The 15,000-nt window shown below is 38.6% G+C and overlaps 1 protein-coding gene across 1 annotated transcript in view; it reads left to right on the top strand.

Annotated features, from left to right (window-relative positions):
* Nucleotides 1–15,000, top strand: part of kat80 (katanin 80) — a gene marked incomplete in the record, with an annotated part of 99,015 nt that overhangs the window by 75,708 nt on the left and 8,307 nt on the right. Inside the window, 9 exon segments of the mRNA XM_070121885.1 lie at nucleotides 6,015–6,233; nucleotides 6,486–6,611; nucleotides 6,748–6,935; nucleotides 7,484–7,634; nucleotides 7,788–7,948; nucleotides 8,433–8,557; nucleotides 9,855–9,908; nucleotides 13,246–13,423; nucleotides 14,168–14,281. Of these exon segments, the coding sequence (XP_069977986.1) occupies nucleotides 6,015–6,233; nucleotides 6,486–6,611; nucleotides 6,748–6,935; nucleotides 7,484–7,634; nucleotides 7,788–7,948; nucleotides 8,433–8,557; nucleotides 9,855–9,908; nucleotides 13,246–13,423; nucleotides 14,168–14,281 (1,316 nt within the window).

Genomic DNA, 15,000 nt, shown 5'->3' with positions numbered 1-15,000 from the left:
TTTTGGTCTTCGTGAACACAAACAGTAACGCAATTACAAGAATGAAACGAAACACAGGCGTAATCTTCTCTTTGTCGCTATGGCTGATTCGTTTCTTCTTTGGTTTATGTCAGTTTGCGTTAAACAAAAAACAACTACAAGAGCCTGATGATTGTTATTCACTGTCGCGTTGAGGTCCGCAGGGCCACAGTTATCTGGGCGAACGGGAGTTGGAATCGGCGCTGCGAGTGGCGGAGGAGGGCGCTGGCGGCCGGCAAGGGCCCTTCAAATAAGGACTTGCATCTGCGTAGTGGCGCGAAGTTTTGCCGGCAGGTGCCCCTACGTCTTCAGAATTTTAAGTTGTGCCAGCACCACCGCCGGCCGCCACAGCTAGCAACGGTCACTGCCATTTCTCTTTCCTGTTTTTTTTTCCACTCTTGCGGCACAAAGCCACAGCGTACATAATAGCCGCGGGATTCTACAGCGTCATGGTCTCTTAGATTTCCAAGGGGCACAACGGGGGGAAGGGAAAGAGCTGGTTACAGGGATTTGGTCTGTTTATGTATCTGTGGTCGAGGTTGTTTCTCTTGCTTCCCAGTGCGTGGCATTTGGGGCGTGGTGGTGCGTGGCGAGTGGCTCAGCAGTGGTTCGATGGGATGTGGATAGGGATGCGTCCAAACATCTCGGGGCTAAAAGATACTGTAGCAGATGCATGTTGATTTTAATTAGCTCATAAGGGTCCCATAACCCTGGCAGTAAACCTACCTATGGTCGTGATTGCGTCTCTGAATGCCCGAGTGTATCTTCCTCCTCCGTCGTCGTCGTCGTCGTTCTCTTATTCCTCCTCCTCCTCCTCCCCTCCTCCTTCTTCTTCTTCTTCTTCTTCTTCTTCTTCTTCTTCTCCTCCTCCTCCTCCTCCTCCTCCTCCTCCTCCTCCTCCTCCTCCTCCTCCCTCCCTCCCTCCCTCCCTCCCTCCCTCCCTCCCTCCCTTCCTTCCTTCCTTCCTTCCTTCCTTCCTTCCTCCCTCCCTTCCTCCCTTCCTCCCTTCCTCCCTTCCTCCCTTCCTCCGGCCCCTAGACCCGTCCTGGTCAGCTGGCAGCCAAGTTGCCGTTCATGATCGCAGTACGAAAATGACACATCCCCCGAGGCTTGGTCTACCTGTGTTGCCTTATAATCCTGGGGTTTCGTGTACAGGTGAATGCCTTACTTGAGTATTATTTCGCCTTCGTGGATAACCGTGCAGTTAAAACCTGGTGACCGAATCTTTTTAAAAAGAGTTAAAAGAAATTGATATTTTTGGTTATGATTGAACTTTGAATATTTGCTACGCTGTTGTTTGATGCCAATGAAAGGAACTTACCAGGTAGTTATTACCCGCAAGATATGGATCAGTCCCACCTGTGTAATTGCTTTTGTAGGTGATACGTTATTCGGTACGTAACTTGCTTGTCATAGAGCATGCCGTGCGGTAATAGTAGCTCATTAGGGCGGGGCTTGTCTCCGGCGCGGCTTGCGAGGGCCAGAGGTGGCTCAGAGGTGGAAGGCGCGGGCGGCGGTGGTCTCGGGGAGCGCGGGCACTTCCTGGAGTAAGGATGGCGCGGCCAAGATTCGTTCGTAGGATACGGTAGGGCTGGCCGCCCGGAGTTGGTGGATGTGCCTGGGTCCTCGTGGCTGGCTTCAAGGAGAGACCCTCCCGAACAGCTCGTGCGAGATAGCGGGGTGCTAGGGGGTATTCTGTACAGACGTTTTTTCTTATTATTATTTTTTAATGTAAATGGATTTCCCGTTATTGCTCGTCACTCGGATGGGTCTTACGTGCATTATATATTTGTCGTGGATATTGTCGTTGTCGAAGTCCACTCCTGAGCAAAGAGATAAGAAGATAAGCATGGAAGTGGAGCGAATGGCGCGACGCAGACTCGGCACACGATCAGGTGGACTCTTCGGGCGCAGTGAGCAGTGGTGGCACCAGAGCTCCGCCCACCTCTCTTTAAGGAGTGGATAGGGCGCCCACCTGGTTGCCATATTTGGAAGCTCGCCTGGATGGTCACGGCGCTACGGCGAAGGGCGTCACGTATGAACGTTTCGTCGACAGGGTTTCGCGGATGTGAAGAAGCGGCGACAAATGGCGGGGTTTCGCCGAGTCTCCGTGCGATTGCATTGGTATGCCTGAATGTACGTTGGCTCTGTATGTACTAATCATATAAGTATTTGATGTTCAAAAATAACGATATATTTGTTTTGATTTATGCGATTATGGAACAGGTGCCATTTCCATGATGTGAAATATACCGATGTCACGCCGAAATCGTAGTATTTCGAAAGCAATGCAACTGTACAAAGGTATTGTGCAACATTGTCTTTGCGTCAAAACGCGTCTGTCACTGTCGCGTTACATTTTTATTCGGCTGTGCGACTTCCTCTTATTATTTTGTGGGAACAGAAAGGAAGAAGTAAAAGCTGAACTTCAGAATTGATTGGAAACGCATTTTGTGTTATGTAGACATGTCACTGAAGGCTCAGAATACCTATTTATTACAGATATCATGCTGAAGTGTTGGATTGTTATGCTATTTTTATCTTTGCCCTATGATTATATTGCAAGTGTATTCGTTGTCCTGCTGACCTGCCATATTGCGACCATCAGAAATCCATACATAAACATACCATCACAGTTTATGTTCTTGAAAGTTGATAGTTTTTTTGTTTTGTTTTTTCAATATAAAAATGTGCTTGCGCCTACGTGCGTGTGCGCTTGGAAAATGTGAAGTGGAAATGTTAAAAGAACGTTAGATGAAAATGAATGCAACGGTTACTGAAATGAACTTGGACACCAGAAAACCTTGGGGCATCGCTAATGTTGGTTGACCAAAAGGCAGAAACGTAGTTGTGAACAAAAGGCACCGCGGGGCCTGTATCAAGAGAGAATCCACTCCCACCAGTCGAAGAATGTCACCCTCGATGGTGTTTGCGGTGCGGCCGCGTCCACTTATGGCGTCACAGCCTTGAACCGGCAGCTCACTCGCGCCGCCGACGCTACGGTCCGCGCCCGACCATTCCGGCGGCAGTCCTTGTCTATCTGCCCTTGAGCACTGTCGACTAATGCGTTGTCTGCCTCTTCAGTTGTTGCTCTATCTAGCCATTAGCCTTTATGTATGTCCGCCGCTTACCTGTCATCGCATAGATATTTATGGCTGGCTTTACACTGCGTGGTATCCCGAGGGGTCGGTGCCATCTTTCCGTCGCCTTTCCTCATCCATCCACCGCACACGGTTACTTGTCTTTGTTTGCATAATGGCTTACGCGGCGCCCTATCTAAACCTTGCCATTTAGAGGCTGCATCACGGCGAGGCTCGAGTTCGGGCGGAGATGTTCCCACGTGTATGAGATATTTTCCATTCCTGATGCGGTTTGAATGGATGGCTGAACCGTGATCCCTCGTGGCGATGCGCGATTTGTGTTTATTCTGTGGGGATATACGTCTGTTTTAAAGAGTGTATATTCCGTAAGGTTTCGGCCATAATTGTTGACGTTGAAGCAAGTTAGAATGAGAGGCATTATTTATTGTAGAATCAAAATGGATGCGAAGCATACAACAGGCTCAATACTCACAGTGTGAAGCCAAAGTGATAAAGTTAGATACCCGTTAGATACACTTTCGTTTAGAAGGTAAATTGCTCTGTTCGTAGGGCAAGTCGGGGGTAAAGGAATAATGCCTGTGGCACCCATATCAACAGGTTATTTCAGTGGGAGTAAATTTTACCCCCTTATAAAATGAAAAGGAGGGAAGCCGTCAAAGCAGAAGAGCAGCGCGAGTACCTCCTTCCCGCCGCCCGCTCCGTGTTCCCACGAACCGACACTTTCTCGCTGGGATTGCGTGTTCTTGTTTTCTGCTCTCCTACTCCTTCTTTCACCCCCCCATCCCTCTGTCCCCATCTCCATTTCAGTCCTTATCACCCCTTTTCTCTCTCTCTCTCTCTCTCTCTCTCTCTCTCTCTCTCTCTCTCTCTCTCTCTCTCTCTCTCTCTCTCTCTCTCTCTCTCTCTCTCTCTCTCTCTCTCTTCCTCTCTCACGCTCCTTCCCTCCCTCGTAAAACTTTTTGCTCTATTTGGAGAATACGTTTGACAAAACGATAATTACGAAGTTGTTTCAGCTTTTTATTAAATTAGTTTTCATTAATATTTGTTGAATTAGAAATACAAGTTTCCACATGTGATAGCGGTGATATTGATTTCATTTCGAATTATTTACTATTTGTAAATTTGATAAAAGTTATTTTACATTAATCATTGTTGTAAGATTTATGGAAATTAGAGATACCAATGCAATGACAATGACAGACATCTGAATTTGACTTCACGAGACTGCACATAAGCTTAAATTTGCAAGACTATTGCAAAAGTTGCCATAAATGTTTTTAAGGTCGAGAGTACCGCCGAACCAGTAACTCCTGGGGTTGCAGTAGAAACTAGTCCGGGTCGCAAACAACGTGTCTTGAGCAGGTAATGACTACAAGCTGAGGGAAACCTTTTACATGTGCAGGTTATTCTGGTCTAGAAAGCTACCGCTCCTTCCGCCGGCTGTGGCGTTGCTGTGCGAGCATGCTTGGTCGTAAGAGCCGATTGAGGTGAAACTTGGGTTGGAAATATCCCCTCCATGTGTCACAGGCGCTTGCTTGCGGCTGTGACACATGGAAGCTTGCTTGCGAATTTACCTTACTTCATCTTAACCGCGGGTGTTTCCATAACAGCAAAACACAAAACTTACGATCTACCCAATTTGAGAGATTCGTGAGAGCCGAAAGTTCGTGAAAGAGACACGTGTACCCATGAAGTAGAGGATAGAGGATATTTAATGTGGTGGCAAAGTCCTGGTGAGACGGGGTGCCGACCTCTCAACGCATGGCTAACTTTCTCCGACTCCCTTCTGTCATTACGTTGAAGTCACGTCGACGCCGCCATTGCCCTAGGCTATATTAGCTTGTCTTTTAAAAAATCGGTGAATTAGCTGATTTTTTATCTTTCTAGGACAAAACGTGGGTATAGGCTAGGATTCGTGCATAAGGATTTTATTTTAGTTTATCTACGCTAGAAGTTACTGAAATACGTTTGTTTTCCGGAGGGTTTAGTTGTACGAAAGTGCGAGCGAGTGAGTACGTGCGTGTGTGTAAGGGTAAGTGAGAGTGTGCGTGTGTGTGAGTGGGAGAAAGTGAGTGTGCGTTTGTGTTTGTTTGTTTTTTTGTTTATATATTGCAAATTATTAGACCAAATAAGAAGCCAAGATTTGCGTGAAACCTTGAAATGCACAGACTGCTCTGCTAGTCAGTATGTAAGAATTAGCACGTGAACTTTTTTCTTTACACCGCCATAAGGAATTACTCAGTATTTTTGTCATTGTTAATTATGGTGTTATTGTGATTTTTTTTATCGCTAATATTATTGTTTCAATTTTGTATGTATGATGATTGTTACTGTTATTGTAATTGTTAATATTTGTTACCTCCGTCAAGGTTAACATTAAATTTTAGTGGTGATCAATCCAGGATTTTATTAAAAAAGAAAAAGAAAAAAAAGAATTCATTAGCATTGCGAGAAAAGGAAACACGGGCGTCACCAGTGAAAGAGGTGATTTTAATGTAATTCTTTAATTGTGAATATTTTATAGCATCAGTGGCCCTATTTTCTTGACGGAGGTATGCGCTGAGTGATTCTACTTATTTTTGTTGTTGTTATTATTATTATCATTATTATTGTTGTTGTTTTATTTTGTTTTCATCATTTCCATCATTGTTAGTATCCTAATTATTATTTCCATTATCATTATCTTTTGTCACCATCATCAGTCATCATCATCATCATCAATCCTCCTCATCATCAATCATCATCAACCATTACCATCATCACAACTACCACAACCATCTACCACTACCACTACCATATCAGTATGATATGCCATTATCATTATAATCTTCATTATTACACCTGTCCCTATAATAAACATCTAGAAATTCTGACCATAGCAATCTTCATCCACAGAGTCTGTCAGGCCACACAACACCAGTTGAATGTGTGCGTTTTGGTGGATCCGAGGAACTGGTGTGCGCCGGGTCCCTGAGTGGTGCGCTGAAGATATGGGACCTGGAGGCCACCAAAATTGTCCGGACACTGACCGGACACAAAGCCAACATCAGATGCATAGATTTCCACCCTTATGGGGACTTTATCGGCACGGGTTCCCTTGACACAAACATTAAGGTGAGAGAGTTGGTTGTGGGAAAACGTCTGCTGGAATGGTTACCTTCTTATTCTTTCCTCCTAGTAGAGAACATTAGTTTTCAGTAGATGTCATATATTTTCTTTTTTTATTTATCAAAATTTATATATGTTGTAAATTATTTTCTTGAGAATTATTGTACTTGATATTAAATTACATCAGTCACACATGTGGCTTCCATGCATTACATAATTTAGTTTCCAGGGATTTAACAAAGTTTGTTTTATCTGCAGCTGTGGGACATTAGACGAAAAGGTTGCATCTTCACATATAAAGGGCACAACCTAACAGTCAATAGCCTGAAGTTTTCCCCAGATGGCCAGTGGATAGCATCTGCTGGAGAAGATTGCAACGTGAAGGTTGGTATTACATGTTTAGTTAATGATCCTAGGCATTATATTTCTAATGTAGATTCAGACAAAGCAAATTAATGCAGATGGGCATCTGTGCATATATCTGAAAATATATTGAAAATGTTACCTCTGGCTTTTTCAGTTGTGGGATCTTCGAGCTGGCAAAATGATGACAGAATTTGCCCAACACACTGGGCCTGTTAGTGATGTAGAATTCCATCCTCATGAATTCCTATTAGCCTCTGCATCACATGACAGAACTGTAAACTTTTGGGATCTAGAGAAATTCTCTCTAGTCTCATCCACAGATGCTGATACAGGACCCATCAGGTAAAATATGAGGATTTTCTTACTATTATGACAGAATGTGCTCTTAAAGTGTTACTTTTTTTTAGAGACTATATAAATAATAGGAATTCTTTGAGTAATTTTTGGCATATGTGAGGTTCAAGTAGTAAACATGTTCATGGCGAATACACAAGGCAAGCTTTACCTCACTTCTACTGGCCAAGGAAAAATTATTGGGATGGTTTCAGGTTTCACATTCTCTAGATTCCAGAAGTGATTGTTTATTGAGTTGATGCACCCCGTCTGCGTCGTATTATAAAGGGGCAAGTCTTTTAAGAGTTGAGAACACTTGGCATATTCTGAAAGCAGTAATAAATAGACAGACGTCAGTTGTAGAAGATGGAATATTAGAGCTTGAGTTTGTTAATACAAGGTCTTGGATTTGTCCAAAACATCATCTGGGGATTTAGTGTACTTATTCCTGGGACATAAAACTAAGTTTTGAGAGATCTATCGGGTTATCTCTGGCAGGTGGAATAAGATAAATATTTCAGAAGTGTCGAAAAAGTAAATATTTATTTTTTCTTCAGAACAATTGCCTTTCATCCTGATGGTGATTGCCTGTATGCAGGATCTCCCGATATTCTCAAGGTGTATGGGTGGGAGCCTGCCCGTACATTTGACACAGTTGCTATGGGTTGGGGCAAGATTCAAGATATTGCCATTGCCCAAAATCAGCTTGTAAGTATTTAAACATTTTTTTTCTCTCAGCATGGTTTAAAACATGATTTGTATGTTGAGATATTTTTTTAGAAATAAAAGAAAGGTCAACTCCTCATGAATGAATTTCTTGAAAAAAAGGAACAATCAAGTGATTCACTTTTACTCTTTCAGATTGGTGCAGGTTTTCATGGTGTGCATGTGTCTCTGTATGTGGTTGACCTGAAGCGGGTTCAGCCCTTCGGTGGGCCCCAGCAAGATGTCCCATCAACTTTCAGACATGGTGCAGCTATACGCAAGAGTTTTATCAAGGACAAAAACTCTGGAAAGGCTACGTAAGAAACATTTCAATAAATGTTGCTGTTGTTTTTATAGTTGCATCTCAACTTGATAGTAGGGTATAACTATAAGTACTGTGATAAGTAGTTCATTCTGTTGTGGGGCTTCACAACACCTGGTACTGTATACCTCTTTAATGAAAAGGAAATCCTATAGTGTTTAGCTTGGGTCTAAAGAAAATTGTGGGCACATGATAATGTTTGTGTGAGTATAGGAATTGACATTTATATTTTATGCCAAATGTAATTTCCAGAAAGGAGACCAAACATTCTTTTGTTCTCTCTTGTATAAAGCAGGTTTTTGCTTTTCTAAGCAGTACATATTCTATAAAATTCAGATAAAGTATGATGTGAATTTAATCCTTTTGCTATATGTTGCTGTTGTTGTTATAGTTGCATTTCGACTTCCAGAACACTATTAAAATGTTAAAGTGATGAAAATTGTACACATTTGTTAATTATTAATAACCTGCTATTACAGAGCGGAATCCATGAAGACTGAAGAAGCCTCAGACACAGGTGGTGAAGAGCCACAGGAGGAGGACCCACCTCCAGAGATCACAAACCTAAATGATTACAATTCAATCTTCCAGACCAGGAGAGAGTGTGAGTGTTGTCTTAAGTCTTACACCTTCTCTCTGTGCTTTTTTTTCTTTAATCTTCCTTTTCTCCAATGAAATCAAGGTATAGACATAGGATTGCAGGAAGAGTCTTGATATTTATTTTTTTATTTTCAACGTGCCTCTTTTTCTCTTTCATCAGTTTTGGTAGAGCTTATCTATTATCTATCAAGCAGCTTTTTTATCTTTAACTCTTTGCCTCTCTATAGCATGTTTTGAGTCCAAGTTTTGCAAAGCATTTTTTTTAGCAGAAAAAAAATATGGATGAATCCCTTGTACTTTCAAATGCTTTTTTACATGAAGATTAATTAATCTTTTACACAATTGATTATAAGATTTGTTTGCCAGTTACACTACATTAATTCCCTCAATAGTGATACTCTTATCAAATTAAGTAAAGTACAGTTGAATAAGATAATTATCAGAATGTCAACAGTTTATATTTCAACTATGCCTCTGGTCATTTCAAAGAAATTGATAATTGTGAAAAAATTATTTTTGCAAATTTAAAGGAGTACGAGATTTCAGTAAATCATTGAAGAGCAAATTATTGAGAAAGAAAAATTGTCTTATTGAAGGTAGAGGCAAAACATTATACATGTCCTAAGGCAGGATATGCATTTTAAGATTACGGATTATTATTATTATGTCGAGTTGTTACTATAATAACCTGCATCCTCATGTCTTACCAAAGTCTACACCAACACAGAAATTTTGCACATGGTCAGTAGGTAACCATTTGCATTTCTCTGGTTACATTGTTATTATTAATCCATTTATGGATTTTCTTCTTTATCTTTGCTGTAGTGCTTTGAATCGCTAGTAAAATGTTTTCATAATTGTTTTTTTCCTTTTGTTTTTCCTGTTTTCTTTTTGCTGTATTTTTATAACATGTTGTTCATTATGTTGCATAATCATTATGTATGCAGTGTATCTTTCAGAATGCTGAATGCTATTTTATTCTTGGAAAAGCATGTGCCACATTTCAGAGTATACTGATTTTTTTTTTTTTTTTTTTTTTTTTCCTTTTTTTAATAGACAGGGTTTCTTAATCTAGCCTATTTGTTTATTTATTTACTTATTTATTTATTTATGTATTTTTTTTTACTTTTTTCTTTTGTTCTTGTTATTTCTCTTTCCCCCCTCATATTGAAGTCTGACATGTGGCTGTTTTTGTTTTCTTTTCCTAGTCTTATATGTTTACAATTATATACATGTAAATAGTATGGCTGCCAGTTTTGAAATTTATTATAACCATTGTATTTGTTGTGCCTTTATTGCAGTACAGAGAACACCACCTCTTCCTGAGCCCAAACCTCCCATTAACAATAATAATGGTAGGTAAATGGTTCACAGTCATCATCGTTTCAGAACAGTAGCTTTTCAAGGGTCATGTATGAACCTAAAGAAGCAACTTAAACATCAAAGAACATGGTTTAGAATTTTTTTTTTCTTTTTTTTTCTTTTTAGATAGGGATACAGTACTTCATGCAGTGTTTAAAAATCTTTAGCAGTTTTGCTATTGCATTGCATCTTGGGATATGAAATAGATAAGATTTAAACAAAACCATGTATAGTAAATAAGATTTAAAATGACTGGACCATCTCCCCTCCTTCTGATATTTATTTTATCCCTGCTTAATTCCAAAGGTATTTTGTAGTTCCCCCTCACTTGAAAATCAGCTTTTTGGATCAGTGTAATTATCTTTTGCAGAGAATTTATATTTCTTCTTTTGGAAAATATAGAAATGAGAATATTTTTCTGTTTATACAGGCAACTAATATTAAACTTTCATTGCATGTGTATGAAAGGTAGGTAGTGAAGTTATAGATTAATAGATGTTCAAATTTATCAGTGTAGAAGAGTTATCTTTTCATATAAATTTCAAGTAAAATGCAAAAAAGTAGGAGTGAAAACAAAGAGAAAGAAAGTTGAATTTCATCTTTTACATATTTAGATTCAAATGTGAGAAAGGAGATCCTAAGAGTTGATATTTAGAAAGGAATGATTGAGAAATGGCATAAAACTTCCATAATATTGAATAGAGGAAAGCATTGCAGATTTAAAAGTGGTCTTGGATATGTTAGTACCTAGGACAGACTATGTAATTTCACAAACTAACACTTCATTTACTCATTTGTTGAGATTGTGATATGGAATAGGCTTAGATATTTTGCCAATTTACCAGGAATGGTGCAATTTATTTTTGGTGGGACTTTCAGGGTGTCAGGCATACTTTACGCATGTGCTATCTAACATATGCTTATCAAAGATGATATATAGGGAATATTGTATATTGAACTTAGTATGCAAGGAATGAATGCATTACCATTATGCAGAACAGTAATTTGTGTATTCAGATATTTAATGCGTTCATGTGATTACGAGTCTAAAATATCCTTTACCATTATAAAAAAGATTCAGCTTCATGAAAGATGGCTTACTCAAATTGATTTGTTTAAATTCAAGATGATGTGATGTACTTTTTTCTTCAGTGCTAGGTATATGAATAAGATCCAATTATTGTAAATAAAAGTAATGAAGTTGGAAATACTGTAGACAGTGCCAGATATAGTAAAGTGCTTACTGTTGGGACCACCTGATCCAGTTATAGAAAAACTCATCAGTTGAAATGCAGTGAGAAAAAAACTTGTCCCTCCTCCCTGCTATCTTGGAGCTGTGAGAGACCAGGTGCTGCTCCAGCCTCCAGCAGAGTGATGAAAGATCTGAAGATCTTAGTGCAGATGTCACAGCTTTGCATGCCTTTCTTATTAATATGCATGATAATTATTTCTAATAATGATTTTATGCATGTTCTTTTCACAAATACAGATCAATTAAGATACAACCAGGCTGGTGGAGAATGGCTTTACTGCTGTACCATATGTATATATGTATATATCTGTCCTTCCTTTTTGTTGTTCAAGAAAAGCATTTTAGAGGAACTGCAGTTTCCTGGAAGTCAAAAATGTCTTCTTATATATGGGGCAGTGAAGAAAATAATATTCAGTACCCTGTATATATTATGTACCAGTGCAGATATATAGCTTAAATGAAACTCAGTCATTTACTGGGATGAAATCTGTGATGAGATGTTCTTATGACCTACAGTTGAAATTGATGCATAATATAGATTTCATTTTATGTATTAACCCCAATCTACTGGATGACATCTAATCATGTTGCAATGAATTGGGTCAGACACTGGCTGGCAATTACACATACATGTGTGGTTGAGCCTGTTATGTTATGTGGGGTGAATGATTATAGGCTTAGTCTCTTTTTAGCTTCATTCCCTAAAAAAAGCTATGCTACAGCTAAAAAGTGTATAGAGTGGGGTAAATGTGTCTGCCTTTTAACTTTACACTGACAGGGCCTGAATTTTCGGTGTATCACTCATTCCGGTGATTACTGGCATCCATCTAACCTTTCCAGCAGGGCATTTTCTGTGTACAGCTGGCTTGCCCACTCAGTCACAAGAGTGAGTTGTGATGCAAATTCACGTTTCCTATCATGAAGGGTAAGATTAACATTACATCTATAGTCATGCCTGTCAGGAAGAGGTTAAGTTGCTGTGACTCTGTGAAAGCCAAATATGTGGCTCACTATGGTGTGGGAAAATCCTATCATGAATGGATGAATTAAAAAAAGTAAAGTCACAATCACCTCCTAGATTGTGAAAGCAGATGTGCACAAGATTGATTCCAGCTACAGATTATAAGAACATTTTAACTGGGAGTTGATGTGCTTGCTGAACTAGACCTCCTTTAGCTTTATCTGAAGATAATATGGATGTATTATCTTCTGTGATTATCAGAGGAATATGTAAATGTATATAGTCTTTTATACTCCATTCATCAAGAAGATAACTGAGACCATATTTTGCTTTTGTGAAAAGTGATACATGATATTTTTTCTTCTCTCGAGGATTTATTGGGTATGGTTTAATATTGGTGGTCAGTCCTATGTCTGTGTACAAAGAATGTCATATGAAAGTTATGAATAAAAAAAAATGCCTTTTGTTTTCTTGGAAAGAATGGTCATGAAACTGATTCAAAGTAACAAAAGTCATGCAGTTAAAAGACACCATGATTAATATAGGAGGTAACTCTTTATAAACTATAAATCTGATTAAGCTTAAGTTGCTTAAAAAAATATTGTCTCTCTGCCGTGTTCATCTTAACAAATAATAAAGGTAGGGCACAGAAGGATAGAGATTGTTAGAATAAGTTGAAAATAGAGTTATCTAAAGTAAACAAACAGTAGGTTTTTGGTAATAAGAATTTATTGTATGTATATTTTATTAATGATAGAATTCCTTATTTCTTATTGTTGATGTGATGGAATGAAAATTTGTTCTGGATGTTGCATGCATAGAGAAAGGTTGAGGAATGTGTAAGACCTTGTTGATTACATATAAAATGGAAAGGCATCTGCACTCATTTTAAAAAGTCAGTGATACACCTCATGAGCAGTGAGGCACTTCCCCTTACCAGAAAAAGGAAAGAAAAAATAATAAGAAACAAGTTCAAAGGAAAGGAATGTTGCAAGATAAGATCCTTTAATCTTGTGAATATGTGGAGTGTTTGGGGTTAGCATTGTTATGGGAGAAGGACATTTTTTTTTTTACCTTCTGGAGGATATAACATGTTATTGGTTTATTTCCATTGCAGATCCAATGGTACCTCAAGTTATGACCAGTCCGGATGTCATTCGTCCTGAGCCTTTGAGAGCTATGCCAATACCAACTACAAAACCTTCAACTCCTGACTCAACACGAAGAGGATCGTCACACACTGTGTCGCATCTGCCGAGGCCTATACCAACCCCAAGAGAAATTATAACTCCTAGGTCTGTATTTTGTGTAAATATGTGGTGCCCTTGCATATTGATTTTAATGAGTTGGATTTTTGTCAAATGATTTGTTTATTTATATTAATTCCCTTTAAAGCAGTTCAGAAATACTATTTTTGAATAATTATTATTATTATTATTATTTATTTATTTATTTATTTATTTATTTATTTATTTATTTTTTTTTTTTTTTTTTTTTTTTTTGAAAGACTGACTGATGAAAGATGATTATTTTGCTGGAGAATTCCTTTGCTATGTACAGTATAGTTGTACATGTTAGTTATCTAGTAGCATTATGTGCAGCATTGAAATAACAGGCCGTAAGATACCTGTGGTATGAAAGCAGCTGTCAGAAAGCAATCTAGCTAGAATATTTATCAGAAAGAATAGTGAATTAGCTTTTTCTATTCCTGCAAGAATAGGCTTTGTGAGTGTGGTGGAGGTTATATATAAAAGTAATTTGAAATGCCACCTGGTGTATAAAAGATGTGAATATGAATGTCCATAATGAATTTAGAAAGACAGGAGATGGATAGTAAACTCAACTATAAAATGAAAAAATGGCTCATTCGCTTTTATTTAGATACTTGACAAAATTATCCAAATTATTCCCAAAATTTTGACAGTTATAGTTAAGATACACAAACACACATTTCACTAACCTAACCTCTTATCATAGAACTGTTATGACAAAAGGCAAAGCGTAAATTAATGTCTCCAAAACTGTCAATACCCCTTTAGATATGACAATGGTAACCAGCCACAGACTCCTCCCTCACACTCCACCAGTTTTCCAAGTCTCTATGAGAGACGTGGATCCTCCCAGGAACAGTCTAGCTACGTCTCCCCCCACAGGTAACCTTTTGGAAAGAGTTCACATTACCCATCCTCTGTTGTCTTGATAATTGGCATGGTAGCCTTGGACTGGTTAGCCTGTGATCTTATGCCTGCGCTGCAAGTCCAGTGGTGCATAACCTTTAAATTACTCTACCCTATTGATGCATGTCAGATGTAGCACCCAGAAGTAGTTTTTAGTACCAACCCACAATATAGTAATTACAATTGTAGCATGCATCTGAAGCTAAGGATTAGATGGAAATATATTAGTGGTTAGTGGTAGGAATGTTCAGAGAAGGTAAAGTCTTTATGAAATGTTCATTATCTTTTGGCTCACATATGTCTCCACTGTGAGTACTTGTGCTGTATAATAATCTGTTCAAAGTTCCTTCAGTGCTTCAAAGAATGTTTCATTCCTAAATTAAATTAATGAATGAATAATGTAAAGGGACTATTTGTCATCACTCATTGTTATGAGTAGGAAGGAAAATGTATTGATAAAAAAAAGAATATATGATGAATGAATGTTTTGCATCTACAAAGATGATATTGAGAACAGAGAATTTGCTTACTTTCATGAAGTAGAAAATTAGATTTTTCATTAAAAAATGTCAGAATAGTGTGTATGGGAAGTGGATCATATAAAACAATTTACAGGATCAAAGGTATATCAAGTATGGAAGTTAAAATATCTTCTTTATTGAAATATGTTATTTATTAATGGGACCAAGAAATTG

This window comes from Penaeus vannamei, chromosome 5 (assembly GCF_042767895.1).
Source record: "Penaeus vannamei isolate JL-2024 chromosome 5, ASM4276789v1, whole genome shotgun sequence".
Taxonomy (NCBI): Eukaryota; Metazoa; Arthropoda; class Malacostraca; order Decapoda; family Penaeidae; genus Penaeus; species Penaeus vannamei.
This window is presented reverse-complemented; position numbering and strand designations above follow the sequence as displayed.